This window comes from Solanum verrucosum, unplaced genomic scaffold, assembly GCF_900185275.1.
Source record: "Solanum verrucosum unplaced genomic scaffold, falcon-dt-bn FXZP01000008.1, whole genome shotgun sequence".
Taxonomy (NCBI): domain Eukaryota; kingdom Viridiplantae; phylum Streptophyta; class Magnoliopsida; order Solanales; family Solanaceae; genus Solanum; species Solanum verrucosum.
Genome location: NW_026020195.1, coordinates 1,084,554 through 1,105,374, shown reverse-complemented (window position 1 = coordinate 1,105,374; position 20,821 = coordinate 1,084,554). Strand labels below are relative to the sequence as shown.

Sequence of the window (20,821 nt, the reverse complement as noted above, 5' to 3'; positions counted from 1 at the left end):
CGAATTTCATTCTTTCTCACTATTCAGAACAATGTGTCTACAACGTCCAACTAAATAAATACGACTCTCATAAAACAACTAGTTGAAATCGACTATATGAATCCTCACTATTCCATTTACGCTCAACTCATGTCATGATCATATCAAATAAAAAACAATGCAAAATGACCATGAGGACCACAATGAATATATTAAAAAGATCAGTAACCAACCAAAGTCTCATCCCATAGATCATTCAAAGAACAGACATTGAAACAGATTAATCAAAAACATCCATCCAGATTCACTTATGTTCCCAAACTTATACAGTTTTCACAGTGGCAAATGCAAAACAACAGCCTTACTGCTGCATCTACATTCTTTTTACGATTTCAAAACATTTTAGCCAAAGATCATGATCTGATTAAAGACATGTTAAGATCAAGAAGGATTGTGATATGGATACTAATCTACATTGTATCCAACTTCGGCTTTAGATGATGCCCGCTGAAAATTTGTTATCTCTGCGAGTACTTTGAGAGATTTTTCTGCTTTCATTCTATAGGGATCGATTACCATTTTGACCAGTGCTGGAGACTAGGCCAATAAAACCTTGATAAGTTGCATTTCAGCCCCTGCTCCTGCTACATTGCTAAGCTTAATCGTCCTCAGGTGATTAAATGTCATATCTGAGAAGCTAGCATGAATCTCATCAACAGCCTCCCGGGGCACATGTACAAAATAGTCCTCATCACTAACAACATACATCTAAGAAAGGATCAAGAAAAACCCATCAGATGAGAATACAGAATAAGAAAGTCAATACATATGAAAAAGGAGAAAAGGAAACATCATTAACAACCTCAATTTCAATTTCTTCTAAATTTGGAGAGCTTCTTATCAAGCAAAGAGCAAACGAAACATCAAAGAATTCTCCCAGAGTAATGCCAGATATGTAAAGGCGTTTAAGACAGTGAAGAGCATAAGGGAGCCTTGTTGGTATAACTTCAGCTGGTCCAACACGCACGTCCTAGGAAGAAAATGTCAAAAATCAGGATGACTCAAAGCCCAAAAGATGGTATATCTACGAAAATGCAAGTTGCGAAGCAATATTACCTGGACACAATCGTTAATCCAGCAGAGATTCTCGAGAGCAGGAATAGACTCAAAAATCTTGCAAACATCATGTTCTGCCTTTACACGAAATTCTGTAGGCTCATATGAAACTTTGGAAAGAAGAGGGGCATTCTTTAAATGTAAAAACTTTATACTGCCAGTGAAGATAAATGACCTCAGCTTGGGAGCACTAATTTCAATGTGATCTGTAATTGCGTCATGCTGCAGCACCAAATGCTCAAGCAACGGGCAATGTGAGATTAAACTTCCAAGCAATGCAGAAGAAATTTTGACTTCAATTAGTTCTAAGCTAATTAGCCTATCAAATCCCTTAAAGACCGGTGGAGGACGTATTAGACATTCCCTGAGAAACAGATGCCTCAATTGCGAACATGTGAAGAATGAAGAAGGCAATTTGTACGGTTTACTACTAAATGGAGGTTTAAGGACAAGATGTTGAATGCCATTCCGAGAGAGGAAATATATCAAGTGGTCAATATTAGGACATGTTTCTATATCAGGAATATCTAGGATAAACTTGGTAATTGGTCCTGTATGAAGGGTCAAGAAGTGACAAAGAATGTTAGTAAATCCAATTGTAGGGGATATTAAGTCCTCTGCTGTTTCCCAAAGTGTTTGATCAAGTTTCAGTTGTGGAAGTCTGCACCAATTATATCTCCATTTCTTTGATAAGATGCTTGTCCTCACAGCATCTCGTAAAGGCAAACTCATTAGAATGTCATCAATTACACTATCGGGAAGGTTGCTAAGTACATCGGAGAGAGGTACGAGTTGTTTTTTTTTCATTTTGAGGCATAATATTAAATGATTGGCAACAAGAATCTGCAGAAAATAAACAAGAACACAAAATAGGTAAGGGATCTCCAAACACTATCCGATCACCGTACACACAACTGCTTTTCACATGGTTAAATTAGCATGCTACAACTCTAAGAATAAAAGAAAAGGTGAATTTATCTTTTACTACTGATAAGTAACAATATTATCAACTGAAATCAATAGCTACATGGAAAAAAGGTTTCAAATTCAGCAAAATTTAACATCAAACTACAGTAACGTTACTATCAGAATTTGCATATTCTAATTAATCATATTAGCTTCATCTCAACAATGTACATAATCTTGAGTATCTGTAAAGGCTCTGTCATACCTATATTTTGAGTCAAAGTTATTGGATTCGGCCAAACTTGCTCTGCTCTCCCTTGGAACTCCAACCCTAACCCGCCTGACCACTGTTTGTATAAAATCTGGACTCTACAAGACGTGTCCAATTCCAATTAGGATTCTCGGAGGATAACTTTAAAAGCAGTGTTAGCAAGATTATGTTCCCGTCTTTAAAGAAACTTCTGTGGGCTCATATGACACATTGGAAAGAAGAGGGACATCTTTTAGATGTATAAAATGTATTATCTCCAAAGAAGAAGAATGACCTCAGCTTGAATTGTAACACGTCTTAGATCTAGGCTAAGAAACCTATCAAATGCCTTAAAGACTGGTGGAGGACGTATGCTCAAGTAATATCAGTTCAAATCTTGAACATAATATTTCTTTTTGTATTCTATTATTTCTCAAAGGAGGCATGTAAATGATTATATAACTACGGCTAAGTTACAATATACGGAAATAATTAATATCTTCCTATTTTACAAAGATTACTAGAATCGAGTTTCTATTTTAAAAGATTACAGAATCAAGTCCTAAAATATCTCTACACTCCCTCTCAAGTTAGTGCATAGATGTCGAACATGCCCAACTTGCTCCCAAACTTGGAGAACATTTTACTTGAAACTGCTTTAGTAAGAAGATCAGCCAATTGGTCCTCCAATCGAATCTTAGGTAACTCTAATATCTTTCCATCCTTGATGAAAAACCTGTCTACTTCTACATGTTTGGTACGATCGTGTTGTACCGGATTATGTGCAATATCACGTGCAGCCTTATTATCACAATATAGTTAGATTGGTGCCTTAGGTGGATAACCCTAATCTGTTAAGAGAAGTCTCAACCATAATGCTTCCCATATTCCAAGTGCCATTCCTCCGAATTCCGCCTCCGCACTTGAGAGAGCAACGACATTTTATTTTTTGCTTCTCCATGTAACAAGATTTCCTCCCACAAAAGTGAAATATCCTGAAGTAGACCGTCTGTCATCGATAGTTCCAGCCCAGTCAGCATCTGTATATACATTTATCACTAGAGGATCTGTACATTTTGTGAACAAAATTCCCTTGCTGGAGCAGACTTCAAATATTTCAAGATACGCATAATTGCATTCATATGTTGCTCTCCAGGATTATGCATAAATTGACTTACCACACTTAAAGAATAAGCAAGGTCTGGTCTTGTGTGTGCTAGGTACATCAATCTTCCTACAAGTCTCTGATATCTTCCTTTATCAACTGGAATTTGATTAGGTTCAACAATTAATTTCAGGCCTTCTTCAAAAGGTGTATCAGCTGGTTGGCAAGCTGTCATGCCAGTTTCCTTTAACAAATTTAAAGTATATTTTTTTTGGGATAAGAAAATTCCTTTAGATGATCTAGACACTTCAATTTCAAGGAAAAACTTTAATGGACCAAGGTCTTTCAGCTTGAATTCTTTAGACAGGTAGCTTTGGAGAGCTTTCCTTTCTTCAGGGTCAGTTCCAGTCACCACCATGTCATCAACATATACAATAAGGGCAATAATTTTACCTTGTTGTCTCTTCAAGAACAAAGTGTGATCAGTGTTGCTTTGGGTATAGCCAAATGCCTTCATAGATTTGGTGAATTTTCCAAACCACACTCTTGGTGATTGTTTCAATCCATAAAGTGATTTCTTCAATCTGCATATTCTATAATCATGTAATCTCGGTATCTCGTACCCTGGAGGATAGTCCATATAGACTTCTTCAGACAACTCACCATGTAGAAAAGATTTTTTCACATCAAATTGTTGTAGTGGCCAATCAAAATTTGCAGCCAAGGATAATAACACTCGAACTGTGTTGATTTTTGCAACAGGTGCAAATGTTTCGATATAGTCGATTCCATAGGTCTGAGTATATCCCTTAGCCACCAATCTCGCTTTGAATCGTTCTATCATACCATTTGCTTTGTACTTGACTGTATACACCCATCGACATCCAACTGTTTTCTTTCCTGGTGGACAATCGACAAGTTCCCATGTATCATTTTTTTTCAAGGATTTCATCTCTTCATCCATAGCTGCTTTCCACCTGGGATCAATTAAGGCTTCTTGCACATTGTTAGGAATAGATACAACAAATAATTGATTTACAAATGACTTATTTGATTCCGACAAACGATGGTTAGACACAAAATGGCTCAATGGATATCTAGTCTTACCAGAAATTTCTGGTTCATAGGTGGGTTTAGTAAGATCTCTATTGTGTTGTGGTGATAGTTGTTTGACTGATGGTTCAGGTACAAAATTAGAAACATCCCTGAGTTGGCGACAATTGATTTGGTACATCAGTTGCTTGTTGGGTGAGGGGTTCATGTGATATTGGACTAACTTCTCCAATATCTTGATTTCCAGTAGCACATAAATCTTCTTCTTCAATTTCTTGATTTTCAGCAGTACCCAAATCTGATTCTACCATATCTTGGTTATGTCCCATTTCTTGATGTTCACCACCACATAAACTTGATTCATCTGGTTACTAGGTGCAGAAAGTATCAATTTTATAATTTAGAGACAAAATATCCTTCACGTCCTCCCCTTGGAGTTTTGTTTTATTAGAAAAATATATAGACTCTTCATGAAAAACAACATCCATTGTAACAAACATTCGTTGAGTTGGAGGATAAAAACATATGTACCCTTTTTTATGAGTAGCATATCCCAAAAAAAAACACCGCAGTGCATGAGGGGATAACTTGTCGCGTTGATGCTTATGAAGATGTACAGATGCTACATAACCAAAAACACGAGGAGTCAAATTTGGGACTGTCGGTGCAATCACCGCTTCAGCAAGAGCTTGAGATGATGTTCTAAAGTTAATTCTGCTAGAAGACACTCAATTAATTAAATATGTTGCACAAGTGAGTGCTTCTCCCCAATAACATTGTGGCAGATGAGCTTCAATCAATAGAGCACGAACAACTTCTAATAAATGACTATTTTCTCTCGGCTACCCCATTCTGTTGGGGTGAATTGGGACAAGTAGTTTGATGAGCAATTCCATGTGCTTCTAAATATCGCTCAAGTTCATAGCTGGAATACTCTCCCCCATTGTCACTACGTATAACTCTTACTTGGGCATTATGTTGAGTGCAAATCATTTTATGAAACTTTTGAAACAATAAATTCACTTCACTTTTGAACTTCATCAAACACACCCAAGTCATTCTAGTACAATCATCTACAAAAGTAACAAACAAACGTGATCCACCTAACGTATTCACCTTGGATGGACCCCAAACATCTGAATGTATAGTCATAAAAGGAATTGAGCTTTTATTCATTCTTGGTGAAAAAGACACACGGTGATTCTTTGAAAGTTCACAAACATCACAATGGAAATCAGAAACATCAAATTTTGTAAATAACTTAGGAAACAATTTATTAAGATATCCAAAAGAAGCATGTCCAATCGTCGATGCCATAGCCAAATATTAGATTTCCTTGTTTTGTCCTCACAACTAAACACATCAACCGATAATGCTTGGCACAACTGATTAGAACTTTTTGACTCCAAATCCAAGTAATACAACTGCTCTCGTCTAGTACCATAACCAACCGTCTTCCTCGTCTGGATATCCTTAAACACACAATAGTCAGGCCAAAACATGGAGCTTCTTATCAAGCAAAGAGCAAAGGAAAGATCAAAGAATTCTCCCAGAGTAATGCAACATATGTTAAGGCGTTTAAGACGGTTAAGAGCATAGGGGAGCCTTGTTGGTATAACTTCAGCTGGTCCAACATGCACGTCCTAGGAAGAAAACGTCAAAAATCAGGATGACTCAAAGCTCAAAAGATACCATCTATGAAAATGCATTACAATTAAGTCATTAAGTAACATTACATGGACAAAGTCGTGTTTCCACCAGAGATTCTTGAGAGCAGGAATAAACTCAAAAATCTTGCGAAGATCATGCTCTGCCTCTACAGAAAATTCTTTAGGCTTATATGAAACATTGGAAAGAAGAGGAACGTTGTTTAGATGTATAATATGTATATTGCCCCTGAAGATAAATGACTTTAGCTTGGGAGCACTAATTTCCACAGGGTTGGAATTGTCTAGATACGTCAGCTCCAAATTCTCAAGCAACGGGCAATGGGATATCAAACTTCCAAGCGATTCAGAAATTATGGCACGTCTTAGTTTTAGGTTAATTAACCTATCAAATCCCTTAAAGATCGGTGGAGGACTTATTTGACATCTTGTGAGAGTCAAATGCATCAAACTCGAACTTATGAAAAATGAAGAAGGCAGTTTGTACGGGTTACCTAATGGAAATTTAAGAACAAGATGTTGAATTCCATTCCTAGAGAGGAAATATATCAAGTGGTCAATAGTAGGACATGTTATCAGGAATGTCGAGGGTAAATTTGGTAATTGGTCCTGCATGAACGGCAAAGAGGCGACAGAGAATGATAGTAAATCCAATTGTAGGGGACATCAAGTCCTCTGTTGTTTTCCAAAGTGTTTGATCAAGTTTCAGTTGTGGAAGTCTGCACCAGTTATATCTCCATTTCTTCGATAAGATGCTTGTCCTCACAACATTTCGTAAAGGCAACCTCGTTAGAATGTCATCAATTACACTATCGGGAAGGTTGCTAAGTACATCAGAGGGAGGTAAAAGTTGCTTTTTCCCATTCTGAGGCATAATATCAAATGATTGCAACAAGAATCTGCAGAAAATAAACAAGAATACAATATTTAAGGAATCTCCAAACTGCCCGGTCAGAGTACACACTAAACATAAACATGCCACAACTCTTAAGAATAAAGTAACGATGCATTATATATTTTGATTTACTAATATAACTTTAAGTTGAAGAGACGATCGACTTCTATAATCCCCTACTCCCCAGCATGATTTGATTTACTAATCACCCAAACAAATGACAAAACTTTAATTGCAAATCTAGTTTTTGCTGACAAAAGAGTCTTTTCCTATATAGAAACATAATTTTCTATTGTAACACCATACATACATCACTAGGTAACACTTGACACTTCCTTCAACACCTAAATGCTGTTTTAGTTATCAACAACAACAATAAACCCAGTGAAATCCCACTAAGTGAGATCTGGGGAGGGTATAGTGTACCCAAACCTTACCACTACCTCGTGGAGACACGGAGACTATTTCCGAAAGACCAGACCAGTGCATCAAACCTAAGTAAAATAAGTGTTGATTTTAGTTATCAAAACTTAAACAAATTATGCCCATTTCAAGTGGAGTCAATTGAACGCTAGTGAAAATCTTGGTTCCGCCACTACTGAAACACATCCATGATAGACCTACACCTACCAACACACCATATCCCTGAAAAACATTAACCCAATCAAGTTTTAAGCAAACCCCACTTCAATTTCATCATATTAAAGCATACCCAAAAGATAAAAATGCAATCTTGATATCAAAATCCTAAAGAGCAAGAACCATAAAAGCACAGAGTTTGTGTTAACAATGAAGAAAACAATAAGTAAGAAGAAATAAAAAGAAAGGAAAGAAACAGAGAAGAAGATGAAGAACCAGAGAGGATGAATGTGAAGCACTCTGGTCGATTTGTCTTCTCAATGGAGGTGTTGGAAGAAACTGAAGAGACAAGCTTCCATAGTTCAGCTTCCATGGTGTAAAATGGACAATTTGCAATTTCATCCTTTTTAGTTTGGTAAAACTACAGTTAGGCCCTTATAAATTTTATTTTTGTCTCGAAATAAAGTCTAAATAAAGAACAATATGGTTTATTTAGAAACAGTTTAACTTCTAACTTCTATTTTGATCGTGATATATAACCACACAAATACTTATTATTTATTTAGATTACAATTTTTAAAAAATATTTCTTAAACTCAATTCTAAATTAAGATGCATCACATATATTATAACAAAGGGAGTATATAAGTGATAGTACAAGAAAAATTAAGGAGATGATGATCAAGAACATATTTAAAGTCTCGCCTTTTCTTTTACGAGTTTTTATGTACCTGAACTATCATGTGTTTGTATTTTCTACTTGAATTAGTCGGTGATAATTCCAAGACCATGTCTTATTTCATAGATGAATAAATAACAAGAATGCAATGTAAATACTTTGTTAGTTCTGCAATTACAATGCTTCAAGCTCGCCCAGGGGAATTTAACACACAACATAACTTCAAAATAAACGTTAACTCAAGAACCCCAAATTGGGTAATGTTTCTTCGAGTTTCTTCTTCATAGATAAGGAAGGAACATGTCCAACATACTTCTCGGACCTCGGTCTAATTTGGACTAATCCCTTAATAGGCATGAAATTCCTACTAACCAGACAGAAAGTAAGTTTCCACTCAACGCTTCAAACTCACCCAAAGGAATTTAATACACAACATAACTTTGAAATAAACATCAACTCATGAATCCCAAATTGGGTGATGCTTCTCCAAGTTTTTTTTTTTTCACAAATAAGGAAGGAACATGTCCAACTACTTCTCGATCTAACTTGGACTTAATTCCTCAATAGGTGAGAAACCCCTGCTAACCAGACAAAAAGTAAGTTCCCACTCAATGCTTCAAGCTTGCCCAAGAGAATTTAACACACAACATAACTTTGAAATAAACATCAACTTAAGAATCCCAAATTGGGTGATGCTTCTTTGAGTTTCTTCTTCACAGATAAGGAAGGAACATGTCGAATGTACGTCTCGATCACACTTTGACTAATTCCTTAACAAGAAAGAAATTCCTACTAACCAGACATAAGGTATGTTTCCACTCAGTGCTTCAAGCTCGCCCAAGGAAATTTAACACACAACATAACTTTGAAATAAATTCAACTCAAGAATCACAAATTGGGTGATGCTTCTTCGAGTTTCTTCTTCACAAATGAAGAAGGATCATGTCCAACATATATACTTCTCTGTCTAACTTAGACTAATCCCTTAGCAAACAAGAAATTCCTACTAACCAAACAAAAAGTAAGTTTTCATTCAATACTTCAAGCTCGCCCAAGAGAATTTAACACACAACATAACTTCGAAATTAACATCAACTCAAGAATCCCAAATTAGGTGATGCTTCTTCGAGTCTCTCCTTCACAGATGATGAAGGATCATTTCCAACATATATACTTCTAGGTCTAACTTTGACTAATCCCTTAGCAAACAAGAAATTTCTACTAACCAGACAAAAAGTAAGTTTCCGCTCAGTGCTTCAAGCTCGCCCAAGAAAATTTAACACACAACATAACTTTGAAATAAATTCAACTTAAGAATTCCAAATTGGGTGATGCTTCTTCTAGTGTTTCTTCACAGATGAAGAAGGATCATGTCCAACATATATACTTCTCTGTCTAACTATGACTAATCCCTTAGCAAACAAGAAATTCCTACTACTCAGACAAAAAGTAAGTTTCCAATTCAATGTTTCAAGCTCGCCCAAGAGAATTTAACATACAACATAACTTCAAAATAAATATCAACTCAAGAATCCCGAGTTGGGTGATTCTTCTTCCAGTTTCTTCTTCACATATGAGGAAGGATCATGTCCAACATATCCCTTAGCAAACAAGAAATTCCTACTAACCATACAAAAAGTAAGTTTCCATTAAATACTTCAAGCTCGCCTAAGAGAATTTAACACACAACATAACTTCAAAATAAACATCAACTCAAGAACCCCATATTGGGTGATGCTTCTTCGAGTTTCTTCTTCACAGATGAGGAAGAATCATGTCCAACATAAATACTTCTCGGTCTAAATTGGACTAATTCCTTAACAGGAAAGAGATTCCTACTAACCAGACAGAAAGTAAGTTTCCACTCAATACTTCAAGCTCTCCTAAGGGAATTCAACACACAACATTACTTCGAAATAAACAACCAAAGTCTCAAATCATACATCATTCAAGAACAAGCATGAAATGTAAAAACCACCTCTGTTCCCAAACAGAGTATTCAAAACATTCATCCAGGTTCACAATTCTATGTTTCCAAGCAGAAAAAAAACTTAATAGTACCTTAAAGCAAAGGCAAAACACAGCCTTACTACTCCATCAACCAAACATTTCGTTTCTGTTCACACTTCCAAAACAATTTAGCCAAAGATCAAGCAAGATTGTGATAACGATACTAATCAACAAGATACACAACTTCTGATTTAGATGATGCCCGTTGAAACTTTGTTATCTCCACGAGTAATTTGAGAGATTTTTTAGTTTCCATTTGACGAGGCTTGATTTCCATTTTCACCAGTGCTGGAGACTTTGCCAATAAAACCTTGATAAGCTGCATTTCACCCTCTTCTAATAGTACATCATAAAACTTAACTGTCCTCAGATGATTAAATGTCATATCCGAAAAGCTTGCAGGAATCTCATCAACAACCTCCTGGGGCACAGATTCGAAATAATCCCCATCACTAAGGATACACCCCTAAGAAAAATCAAGAAAAACACCATCAAGTCATTACATACGAATATAAAATATGCAAAAGATAGAGAGAAAAATAAACATTAGTGACAACCTTAATTTCAATTTCTTCCAAATTTGGGGAGCTTCGTATCATACAGAGAGTAAACGAAAGCTCAAAAAACTCTCCAAGAGTAATCCAAGATATGAAGAGGCGTTTCAGACAGTCAAGAGCTGATGGAAGCCTTGTTGGTATAAATTCAGTTGATCCAATATCAACCTACGAATAAAATGACAAAAATCAGGATGCTAAAAGAGAAAGTACATGTATGAAAATGCAAGTAATTAAAATGAAAGAACATTACCTCAAAATGATCCCAGCTGAAACACTCAAGAGCAGGAATATACGAAAAAATATTAGCAAAATCATCTTCGTCCTCTAGAACTAAGTCTCTAGGCTCATACAGAATATTCGAAAGAAGAGGGACATTTTCAAGATATATCAACTGTATATTGCCACGAAAGACAAATGACCTTAGCTTAGGAGCACTAATACTCATGAGGTACGGATTATGTATGTCTTTTAGCACCAAATCCTCAAGCAACGGGCAATTAGAGATCAAACCTTCAAACGTATCAGAAGATAACGTGACAGATTTTAATTTTAGACTAATAAGCTTTTTAAATCCCCGAAAGAAACTTGGAACATGTATTTCACATTCCATGAGATACAGATGCCTCAATGCTGAACAATAAAAAAGGAAGTAATGCAAACTGTATCGGGGATAAGTAAATGGAAGTTTAAGGACAAAATGTTGAATGAAATTTGTGTCGAGGAGAAATATCAAACGATCAACATTAGGACATATTTTTAGACTAATAATATCGAGGGTGACCTTCAATGTTATTCCTATATGAAACCTCAAGAAACTATGGAGAATGGGAATAAATCCAATGGTAGGGGATGTCAAGTCCTCTGGTGTTTTCCACACTGTTTGATCAAACTTCACTTGTGGAATTCTACGACAAGTATATTGCCAATCCTTCGAAAGTGTACTAGTTCTTACAACATCTCGAAAAGACAATCTATTTAGAATGTCATCGATTAAATGAATGGCAAGGTTGCTAAGTCGATCAGGAGAAGGTAAACATAGTCTTTGTTCATCCGGAGGCATGATAATCTGTAGAAAATAATCAAAATACGATAGGTAGGTAAGGTCAGAGTATATGCTACACGAACAACAAACAAACATGTCACAACTCTAAGAATAAAAGAAAAGGTGCATAATAGGGGGGTAAATATAACCTTTTTCCATGTTTAAAAAATGCAAAAGAAGTTATTTGTAGATGACATTTGTATTGATTTCTTTAATTTGCAACTCTTGATGTAAAATTGTCTGGCTTAGGTTAAATCAAACACATATAAAGTATTTTCTGTATAGAAATTGAAGAAAGATGTTATACTTATTGTACTAGGGTAGAAATTTAGAGTATCGAGTGCTTACATCAAAACACTATATGAATGACATGTGTTTATCATAACATTATAAATCAATAGGTAACACTTGACATTTCCTTCAACACTAAAAGAGTCGTTTGGTAGTATATATAAAAATAGTATATGTGTTAAATTCTATACAATGTTTGATTGTAAATTTAACTCTGGTACAACTAATACTAGTATTACAATTATATGACCCCAAACATTTGTGCTACGAGAAGGGGAAAAAATTAATTTAGTGAACTACACACTTAATTTCAATATTTTGGTGAAAGAGATTCAAAAAATACATCATGAAATTTTAATCTATGTATAAGCTATTAATAAGAACACCAAAATCATGAGAAATAATATTATATTGTTAATTCAAATATTCATATCCAAACCCTTAATTAAACCTAAAACCCTCAAATCTTGAATGAGAAAACAGATTCCTATAAATTAAAAAAAATGTTGATAATTGAACAAGGTGATATTCATTATTCAAGACTAAGCCATAAGTCCATATACCTTTAATGTTGTTTTCTCAAGTTAGCATAATTAGAATTTCACAAATATTTTACTTTTTTTTAATAGTGTAATTATTTAGAAAACTCCAATCTTAAGAGGAAACAAGTTTGAAATAACTTAATTTTGTTGCTACCATTACACTACGAATTTTGATACACCCATCATCATCAGAGTGTATTATAGTTTTTTTTTTTGAAAAAAATAATATTACTATTGTTATTGTTGTTGTAACTAGGTTTTTTTTTTTTTATCAATTATGTGTACTAACTAATGGTAAAATGTTCAATTAAGAAAGGACATATGTTCAATACTGATTAGATTTATTTTTTCATATTTTTTACTTGTCATTTGCTTTTAACACTCTCTATGTCACCTCAACACCAAAAGGTGTATTTATTACATTTCAAAATAGTTCTAGGAGGTATTAGGACTCTGTAAAGAAAATGTGTGTCCTTAAAATTTCGACCATAGTTCAAGGGAGTACTTATGCCTTTTTTCAAAAAAAAATTTAATACTTAAAAATTTGTCAATGTTTTTCCATAACTTTTTCTGTTTGGAATTCATGGTTCTAGGACTAAATAAGAATCATTCTCTTTCTTTAAGTTAGATTCCTAACATGACGTATTAAATCTATCAAAAAAATATTGTTGTAGTTTATTTAATGCCCATTCTAACATATTTTTCTTTCTTCAATCTTAATGGTGGTTGTCTAAAATCTTATGACGTAATAGAACATAAAAATTTGTATCTATAACAAGCAGAAACGAACACAAGAATTGAAGACTTCAGGCGCACCAATAAACTTAAAAAGAAATAAGGGCTCTAGCTAGATTCAAACCCTAATCTATTCATCTAGCTTGTACCAACATCACAAGGACACTCCTAGACTCATTAAAAGTGTATTGTTAATTAAATTCTTTTTTTTTGCCAGTTTGCAGGATATATAGACATGATTTTTTAAAAGTTAATAGGTGCACTTGCACCTGCACATATGAATGTGGGTCCGCCTCTCATAACATGATAAAGTTGTTTGATGAGTGAAGATCATTAGTTCAAGTTTCAGGCTCTGATACAACATGTAAAAGCATAAACATTTATGCTAATAAATAAATTAACATATATACATACCAGGATTTTGAACTCATACAAAGCGTACCTGATGCAGAAAATGAAATCAATCTCCCTTTGCTCTATCTTACGCTACCGCAGCTTTCGTGATTGAACCGAGTGGAGATAGTAACCCTAATGAGCATAAAAGGACCAACTTATAAGGATTCCACTGGAAATGTTGTTGTTTTTGTTGCCCATCATGTAATCTAATGAAATGATAAAATCTATCTAATTATTAAAATAAAAAAATATTACATTGTACAACTAACTTATGATGTGTGATTATATAGTGAATGCTTTAAATAATTACTATTTACAACTAATCTTTTTATTTCATAGCAAAATGGTAAATACTAGGGGTGTTCACGGTTTGGATAAAAACCGATCCAAACCGATAAAATAAAACCGATTTTATTTGGGTTTGGTTTGGTTTGGTTTTAGATTTTTGAAAACCGATAGTATTTGGTTTGGTTATAATTTTATTCGAAAAAAACCAAAGAAATAACCGAACCGAACCGAACCGATGAATTATATACATATATTTTATTAATATACATACTTAATATATTATTTTTATAAACAATTTTAAAGATCTTATACATATTTTCATTAAAGTTTCTTTATAATTTACTTATTGAAAGCAAAAATGCTCAAGATGAAACATTTATCTTATTGATTTCATGTACATGAGTGTCTATGTCAATTCTTTGTGGGACTGAAAATGTTATTGTCTCTTCCTTCTAGGCCAATATAGTGAATTTTAAAGCTTTATTGATAGTAAATTTAGTGATTGAAAGTTTAGTAATTTAAGTCATTCTAACTATTTTTCGTTTTGAATGGATTGTTGTCATTTTTTTCACATTTTAAATGAATTTTTTATTTTTATTTTTGTGTATGGTTAATAACCGAATAACCGAACCAAACCAAACCAAACCGAAACCGATAATCACCAAACCGATAAATGTATATTATATTATATTTGGTTTGGTTTGGTTTTGATAATTTTAAAACCGATTAAATTGGTTTGGTTTTGATTTTGACCAATAACCGATCCAAACCAACCCGTGAACACCCCTAGTAAATACACACGACTAGCTACAATTTAGTTGTAACATTAGGCATTTCTAGGAGATCACCACAGTTTCTCTCTCATCATCCCACAATTAAGAGCAAGTTTTTTTTCATTTGCTCTGTTAAATCGCAACTCCTCCAAAATAGGGTAACAATTTGGTAGTTTTTGATTAGTTTTTCTTGTATAAGTGCATTTGTTTCATTGAATTTTCTTCTATTTTAATCTCAGACTTTGTTAGGGGTGGTAATTGAGCAAATTGGATCAAATTTGGGTGAATCATAATGGGTCAAGATAACAAACGGATCAAGACGCAATTCAAATTGAATTTGATTGGCTCAAAATGAATTGGGCCAAAACGGGCTCTGATAATGAGTCAAGACCCAACCCAACTCAATTTTTCGCTAAGTTTAATTATTTTATTTGTTCTCTTAAAATATTTTAGTACATAATAACATTATTGATAAAAATAAAAATGTTTTATGGATTCACCGTATATATATAAAAAGAATTCATACTACTGCAAAACCTCCAACTTTTTCATGGTCCGCTAAAAGAAAAAAATGGTGATCAAACATGTGAAATTTAAACGCCTTAACGTATGGAGCCATTTATGTTTGAAGAATTTAAAATTTATATATAAACACTAAAAAAAACTCTTATATACCGTATACATTTTTTGTCAAGAAATTCGAATGAATATACCCTAGCCCCTTCTAGATCAGCCTTTATATAAAAGTGGTTAAAATGTAGGAATTTTGTGTCTATAATACCAATCAAATGATATCTCTTGGTGTTTTTTATATCTCTTATATATAAAACTAACGATTTTTTTATAAAAAAATAGGTCACAAAATTAGAAAAGAGAGTTTGTAAGTGACTTACGAAATCGAGCCCCAGCATGGCCACTGGAGGCATTACAAACCGGCCGCGTCTCCAGGGCCCCGTGGAACTAACCGTGGTGCACCCGCCTTGAAACAGCGGGACCCGGTGGGTACAGCTAGTCGGGTTCGCAAAGCGACACCCGGAAACCACGGTTAAAAAAAAAAAAAAAAAAAAAAAAAAGTTCAACTATTTAGAGGTATTACATGTCACATGCAAAAAATAATTAAGTGGACAGATCAAAATAAATTTTCCCTAACTAAATATACGTGCCAATTTCTCTAAATAAATAACCACATTAATTTTTATTTTTTTTCTCCTCAATTTATGTGATACTCACTTTTTTTAGGTTATTCCGAAAAAAAAAATCTTTTCATAATTAGATACTCCACTAGTCCTATATTAATTGTCCACTTTACTATAAATAATTATTATCCTTAAAATTAATATATTTTTAAAATTTTTGTAAATATAATCAAGCTTGTAAAGCTTGAGAAAAAAATTCTTAAAAGGTAAATTAGTAAAAATCATCGTTTTAATTTATGATTTTTTATAACAAGAAAAATGAACAATTAATATAAAATAAGGAAGATATATTTTAACTCTAAATTTTAATAAAATAATTTATAATCACATAAATATCTAAGATTTGCCTTACATATCTCACATTTCAATTTCCTTTTCATTTTTAAAAATATTTTATGTCAAATTAAATTGTGTCACGTAAATTGATACAAACAAAAGATATAACTAAGAAACCTCAATAATTAATTGCCCCCACCCACCCACACCACCTCACCCCACCCACCACTCCACTCCATATTACATTTATGTAAAATTTACTTACAGAAGAAAACCTCTCCCTCTTCTCCAGTTCCTCTTTCACTCCGGGGTGATAAATTTGAAGACTTCAAAATCATACAAATTTGTGCTCAGCAGCTGAAGGATAACGTGTGAGCAAAAGGGTATTTGATTATTTTTTTATTTATTTTTGGATGTTTACAGTATCTGTAATAATTTTAGTTCTTGATAAACTTAAAATTTGCTTCATTGTTCTGTTTAAAAATCAAATCTTTCTCAGTTGGGTGTTGTTAATTTGTGTAATAAAAGCCTATCTTCCTTTTTGTACTTCATTTTTGAAGGTTTTGGTTTTCTTGGGATTCGGGAATGTAGAAAAAGCCCTATTTGCCTTTTTTGCTGTTTTTTAGATGTTGATTTTACTGCATGACATTTCTTTTGAGTTGAGGAGCTATCGAAAAACAAAGTTAGGAGTAAGATCTTGTGTACATGCTATCCTTTCTAGACTTCACCTTGTGGGATTAGGAGGGGTATGCTGTTGTTTTTGTAGAAAAAGCTGCTTAATTTGGTTGGTGTAAGCTATGTTGCTGGGAATCCTATGTTACGTTGCTCGGATCCTCCAAAAGTTCTGTTTTTTGGGAGGATTTGACACTAACTTTTTTTGGAGGGTATGAGCAACATAGGATGTAAGCATTTTTTATGCTTAATTTGGTTGATGTAAACTATGTTGCTTGGAATCCTAAGTTGCTCTGATCCTCCAAAAGTGTTTGTTTTTTGGGAGGATTCGACATTAAAGGGTCCGAGTAACATAGGATGTAAGCATTTTTTATGCTTCATTTGGTTGATATAAGTTATGTTGCTTGGAATCCTAAGTTTTTGGTTTTTGGGAGGATTCAACACTTGGACATTTTTGGAGGGTACAAGCAAAACAGGATGTAAGCATTTTTTATGCTTAATTTGGTTGATGTAAACTATGTTGCTGGGAATCCTACGTTGCTCGGATTCTCCAAAAGTTTTTTTTTTGTTTTTGGGAGGATTGAACAGTAACATTTTTGGACGGTACAAGCAACATAGGATGTAAGCATTTTTTATGCTTAATTCGGTTGATGTAAGCTATGTTGCTAGGAATCCTACGTTGCTCAGATCCTCCAAAGGTCTTTGGTTCTTTGGGAGGATTCAACACTAGCATTTTTAGAGGGTATGAGCAACATAGGATGTAAGAATTTTTATTTGTTTGAAATTTGTCCTTAATATGGATTGCTTAAAATGTTTTCCTATGTAAATAAAATAGCTCTGTTTATGATTTTAAGTCGGTTTTCACCCAACTATTACTTGCACTAAACATGTAAACCCAGTCAAGCAATTTGCTACTTGTGGTTTTCACTGATCACTACCATACCTATAACCTACCAAGCAATAAAAAAAATTTAGAAGTTGGTTTTCTTTGATAAAGTGTTTTCCATAGAGAAGACCGTAATAGGGTTATATGCATTCTCATTACGAGAAAGGGTCATTGTTGTTGTACATGCTATAAACATGGTTTTAATTATTAAAGATTTTCTGGGACTTGTGATTTGTGTGTCCAGTGGAGAGTGGGATATAGTTGTGTGAGTAAGCGGAGTAATATTAGTGGGTTCATGAACTCAATACTTTCAACACGGAGCATTAAATGCACCAAAGTTGCAACAAATAGTAGATATGAACCCATAGCTTTAAATATCCAATGACCCTGTAAGTATAAATCTTGGACTTGCCTTTGTAAGTAGGTTTTTTGTAGGAAAAGTCTCTTTTGTCAGAGGGAGCTAGATCTACAGTTGGAGTTGTACCATCAGTTAGAGTGTTAGTGAGTATAAGGATCATAGAAATATTGTCCCTCCAACTTATAAAAATCATGTTGAGGTGAACATATTAATGTAGATTTAAGGCGTGATAGGATTTACTTGCCAAGCAAGCTATGGTGACACAAATTGTGAGAATGCTATTCAAATTTTAGAGTTAAAGTTACTAGTTTGGTGTCAAATCTAGCTAAAGCTATGAAACGGCTACTGAGCTGATTTTTTTAGTGAAACTTGCCAAGTATTTGATAATGATTTTTTCCTTCTCTTGTAGCTGTAGATGTCAGTGTATCAAGCTTATTACCAGTTAAAGACAATGTGTTTCTTCTTTTTTTTCCGTCTTTTAGTTTTCCCTTTTGATTAATATATCTTAGTAATTTCTAGATTCTTGAAGTGTTGATGAAAGGGGTTCTTGCTGTATATTCAAGAATGATATTAGGAGAACGATGAGTGGTTTCAGTTAGAATGCAGCCATACTTTTTATCTTACTGTTATGCCGTGATGATTAATAATGTGAATAACTGTTATGTGATGTCTATTTACTCTGTCCAGATAGTTTTGCCATTCTTTACCTTTGTATTGTTGTGTACTTCATGCAGGTTCTTACTGGAAATTGTTGTAATATCATGCCTACCAAGGACAAGAAGCGTGGTTCTCGAGCTCTAGCTCCTGATATACTTAGCAATCTTCCCGATAATATAATAGATGCCATTGTTATGCGTTTGCCTTTACGAGATGCTGTGAGGACAAGCGTCTTATCAAAGATGTGGAGGTATAATTGGTGTAGATTACCAGTGTGGACGATTGATCAGGCTCTTTGGGATATGACGAATAACGCAATATCCCCTACAACTAGATTTACAAACATTATCTACCACCTATTGACCCTCCATGTCGGACCGATTTCTAAGTTTACCCTCTCTATTGCCACTCTGGGGAACTGTCCAAAGATTGACAACTTGATATATTTCCTCTCTAGAAATGGCATTCAACACCTTGTTCTTCAATTCCCAAGGGGTAACCTATACAAATTGCCTTCTTCATTTTTCACATGTTCGCAAATAAGCCATCTGAGTCTCCAAAATTGCTTGATAATGTTTCCACCTGCTTTCAAAGGATTTGAAAAGTTAGTTAGCCTGGAACTTTGTGATGTCACAATTCCTTCCAAGTTTATTGGAAGTTTAATCTCTTGTTGCCCTTTGCTCGAGCATTTGGTGCTGCATTCAACTATTTCAAATCACATTCAAATTAGAGCTCCCAAGTTGAGATCCTTTGACTTCACTGGCAAACTAATATTTCTTTCTTTAGAAGATGTCCCTCTTCTTGAGAAACTTTCACTTGTAGATACTGGATATTCTGGGAAGGCAGGAAAATGTGGTATCGCCAAGTTTCTAGAGTCTTTTCCTGCTCTCAAGCATCTCCACTTGGATTATTTTAGTGTCCGGGTAAATGTTTCCTTCGTGACTTCATTGTAGTGCATTTTCATGCATGTTTTTTTTGGGGGGGCTTTGAATCATCCTAACTTTTGTGTTGTCTTTTTCAGTTCTTTGCAGGTGAAGTAACAAAACAGCTCCCTTTTGCTCTTAACTCTCTTAAACGTCTTCACCTATCCGAGTTTTCTCTAGATGAACTAGATGTGGCTTCGTGTGCTCTTTACTTGATAAAAAGCTTCCCCTTTTTACAAGAAATCGAAATTGAGGTTCTACTTTCTTCTTTCTCTTACGTATGTTCTTTCTGTTTATAATTGTTTTCTAACCTCATAATCCGTTAATCCTCCAATTTAGTTGAGTGAAAGGGCTTTTGTTATTTCGTAGGTGTATGATGATTGGGTTGAACCTGCGGGGGGTGATGTTACCAGTGAGATTCTAGAGAAAGTTAAAAGCTTATCGAATGTGACATTGAATCACCTCAGAGTTGTTGAGTTTGCTGGTATTACAGGCACAGATCCTGAAATGCAACTTATCAAGCTTCTCTTAGCCAAGTCTCCGAAGCTCGCTAGAATGCTAATCAAGCCTGGTGTAGGAGATGATACTCCTAAATCAAGAATTGAGGTACTCGCAGAGATAACACAATTTCGACGAGCATCACCTAGAGCAGAAGTTGTTTACAAACTTGCATAGAGTACTTCCAGATTACAATCCTGTTCAACTTAACTTGTCTTTTTTTGCTAGACCATGTTCTGTTAAATAGTCTTTTAAATCTATGCCTATCCATCCTTGTTGCGCGAAACTGGTTGACATTGGGGTGTCCAGTTACAATCCCCTTTAAATACTCTGGTTGATATTTAAGTCTTTTGAGTATATTACATGTTTTTGCTATTTTCATAATTTTCAAAATGACCTTAGAGAAAGCAGATGGGAATCAACAAGTAGTCCGTTCCGAGCCAACTTTCACGCATTTTGTTGATTCCACCTGGTACTTGCTACATACTACCA

General features: G+C 34.4%; 3 protein-coding genes and 1 pseudogene across 3 annotated transcripts; 1 reads left to right on the top strand and 3 right to left on the bottom strand.

The window, feature by feature from the left end:
• Positions 1-576: 576 nt before the first annotated feature.
• On the bottom strand, positions 577-4,320 carry LOC125829654 (uncharacterized). The gene is given in 6 exon segments (XM_049508844.1): positions 577-747; positions 830-1,009; positions 1,102-1,872; positions 1,874-2,009; positions 3,149-3,291; positions 3,430-4,320. Coding segments are annotated over 6 exon segments (2,292 nt in total).
• A 229-nt stretch (positions 4,321-4,549) lies between these two features.
• LOC125829653 (F-box/FBD/LRR-repeat protein At1g13570-like) lies at positions 4,550-7,875 on the bottom strand (annotated as a pseudogene).
• Positions 7,876-10,160: 2,285 nt separating this feature from the next.
• Positions 10,161-11,875, bottom strand: LOC125829772 (F-box/FBD/LRR-repeat protein At1g13570-like). Its single transcript, XM_049508971.1, has 3 exons — positions 11,047-11,875; positions 10,797-10,961; positions 10,161-10,705 (listed from the first exon to the last, which is right to left on the bottom strand). Exons 1-3 carry the CDS (start codon positions 11,854-11,856, stop codon positions 10,403-10,405), a joined length of 1,278 nt encoding a protein of 425 aa, XP_049364928.1. The 5' UTR covers positions 11,857-11,875; the 3' UTR covers positions 10,161-10,402.
• Positions 11,876-18,794: 6,919 nt separating this feature from the next.
• Positions 18,795-20,707, top strand: LOC125829770 (F-box/FBD/LRR-repeat protein At1g13570-like). The gene is made up of 3 exons (XM_049508970.1): positions 18,795-19,831; positions 19,930-20,085; positions 20,201-20,707. Exons 1-3 carry the CDS (start codon positions 18,980-18,982, stop codon positions 20,504-20,506), a joined length of 1,314 nt encoding a protein of 437 aa, XP_049364927.1. The 5' UTR covers positions 18,795-18,979; the 3' UTR covers positions 20,507-20,707.
• The last annotated feature ends 114 nt before the right edge of the window (positions 20,708-20,821 follow it).

Excerpts from the sequence above, each read along its gene's own strand:
- LOC125829772 (XM_049508971.1), bottom strand. The coding sequence starts at position 11,856 with ATGCCTCCGGATGAACAAAGACTATGTTTACCTTCTCCTGATCGACTT. Across the intron at positions 10,962-11,046 it reads TCAGCTGGGATCATTTTGAG|GTTGATATTGGATCAACTGA; the intron begins GTAATGTTCTTT and ends TTTTATTCGTAG. Across the intron at positions 10,706-10,796 it reads TGGAAGAAATTGAAATTAAG|GGGTGTATCCTTAGTGATGG; the intron begins GTTGTCACTAAT and ends GATTTTTCTTAG.
- LOC125829770 (XM_049508970.1), top strand. The coding sequence starts at position 18,980 with ATGCAGGTTCTTACTGGAAATTGTTGTAATATCATGCCTACCAAGGAC. Across the intron at positions 19,832-19,929 it reads TGGATTATTTTAGTGTCCGG|TTCTTTGCAGGTGAAGTAAC; the intron begins GTAAATGTTTCC and ends TGTCTTTTTCAG. Across the intron at positions 20,086-20,200 it reads TACAAGAAATCGAAATTGAG|GTGTATGATGATTGGGTTGA; the intron begins GTTCTACTTTCT and ends GTTATTTCGTAG.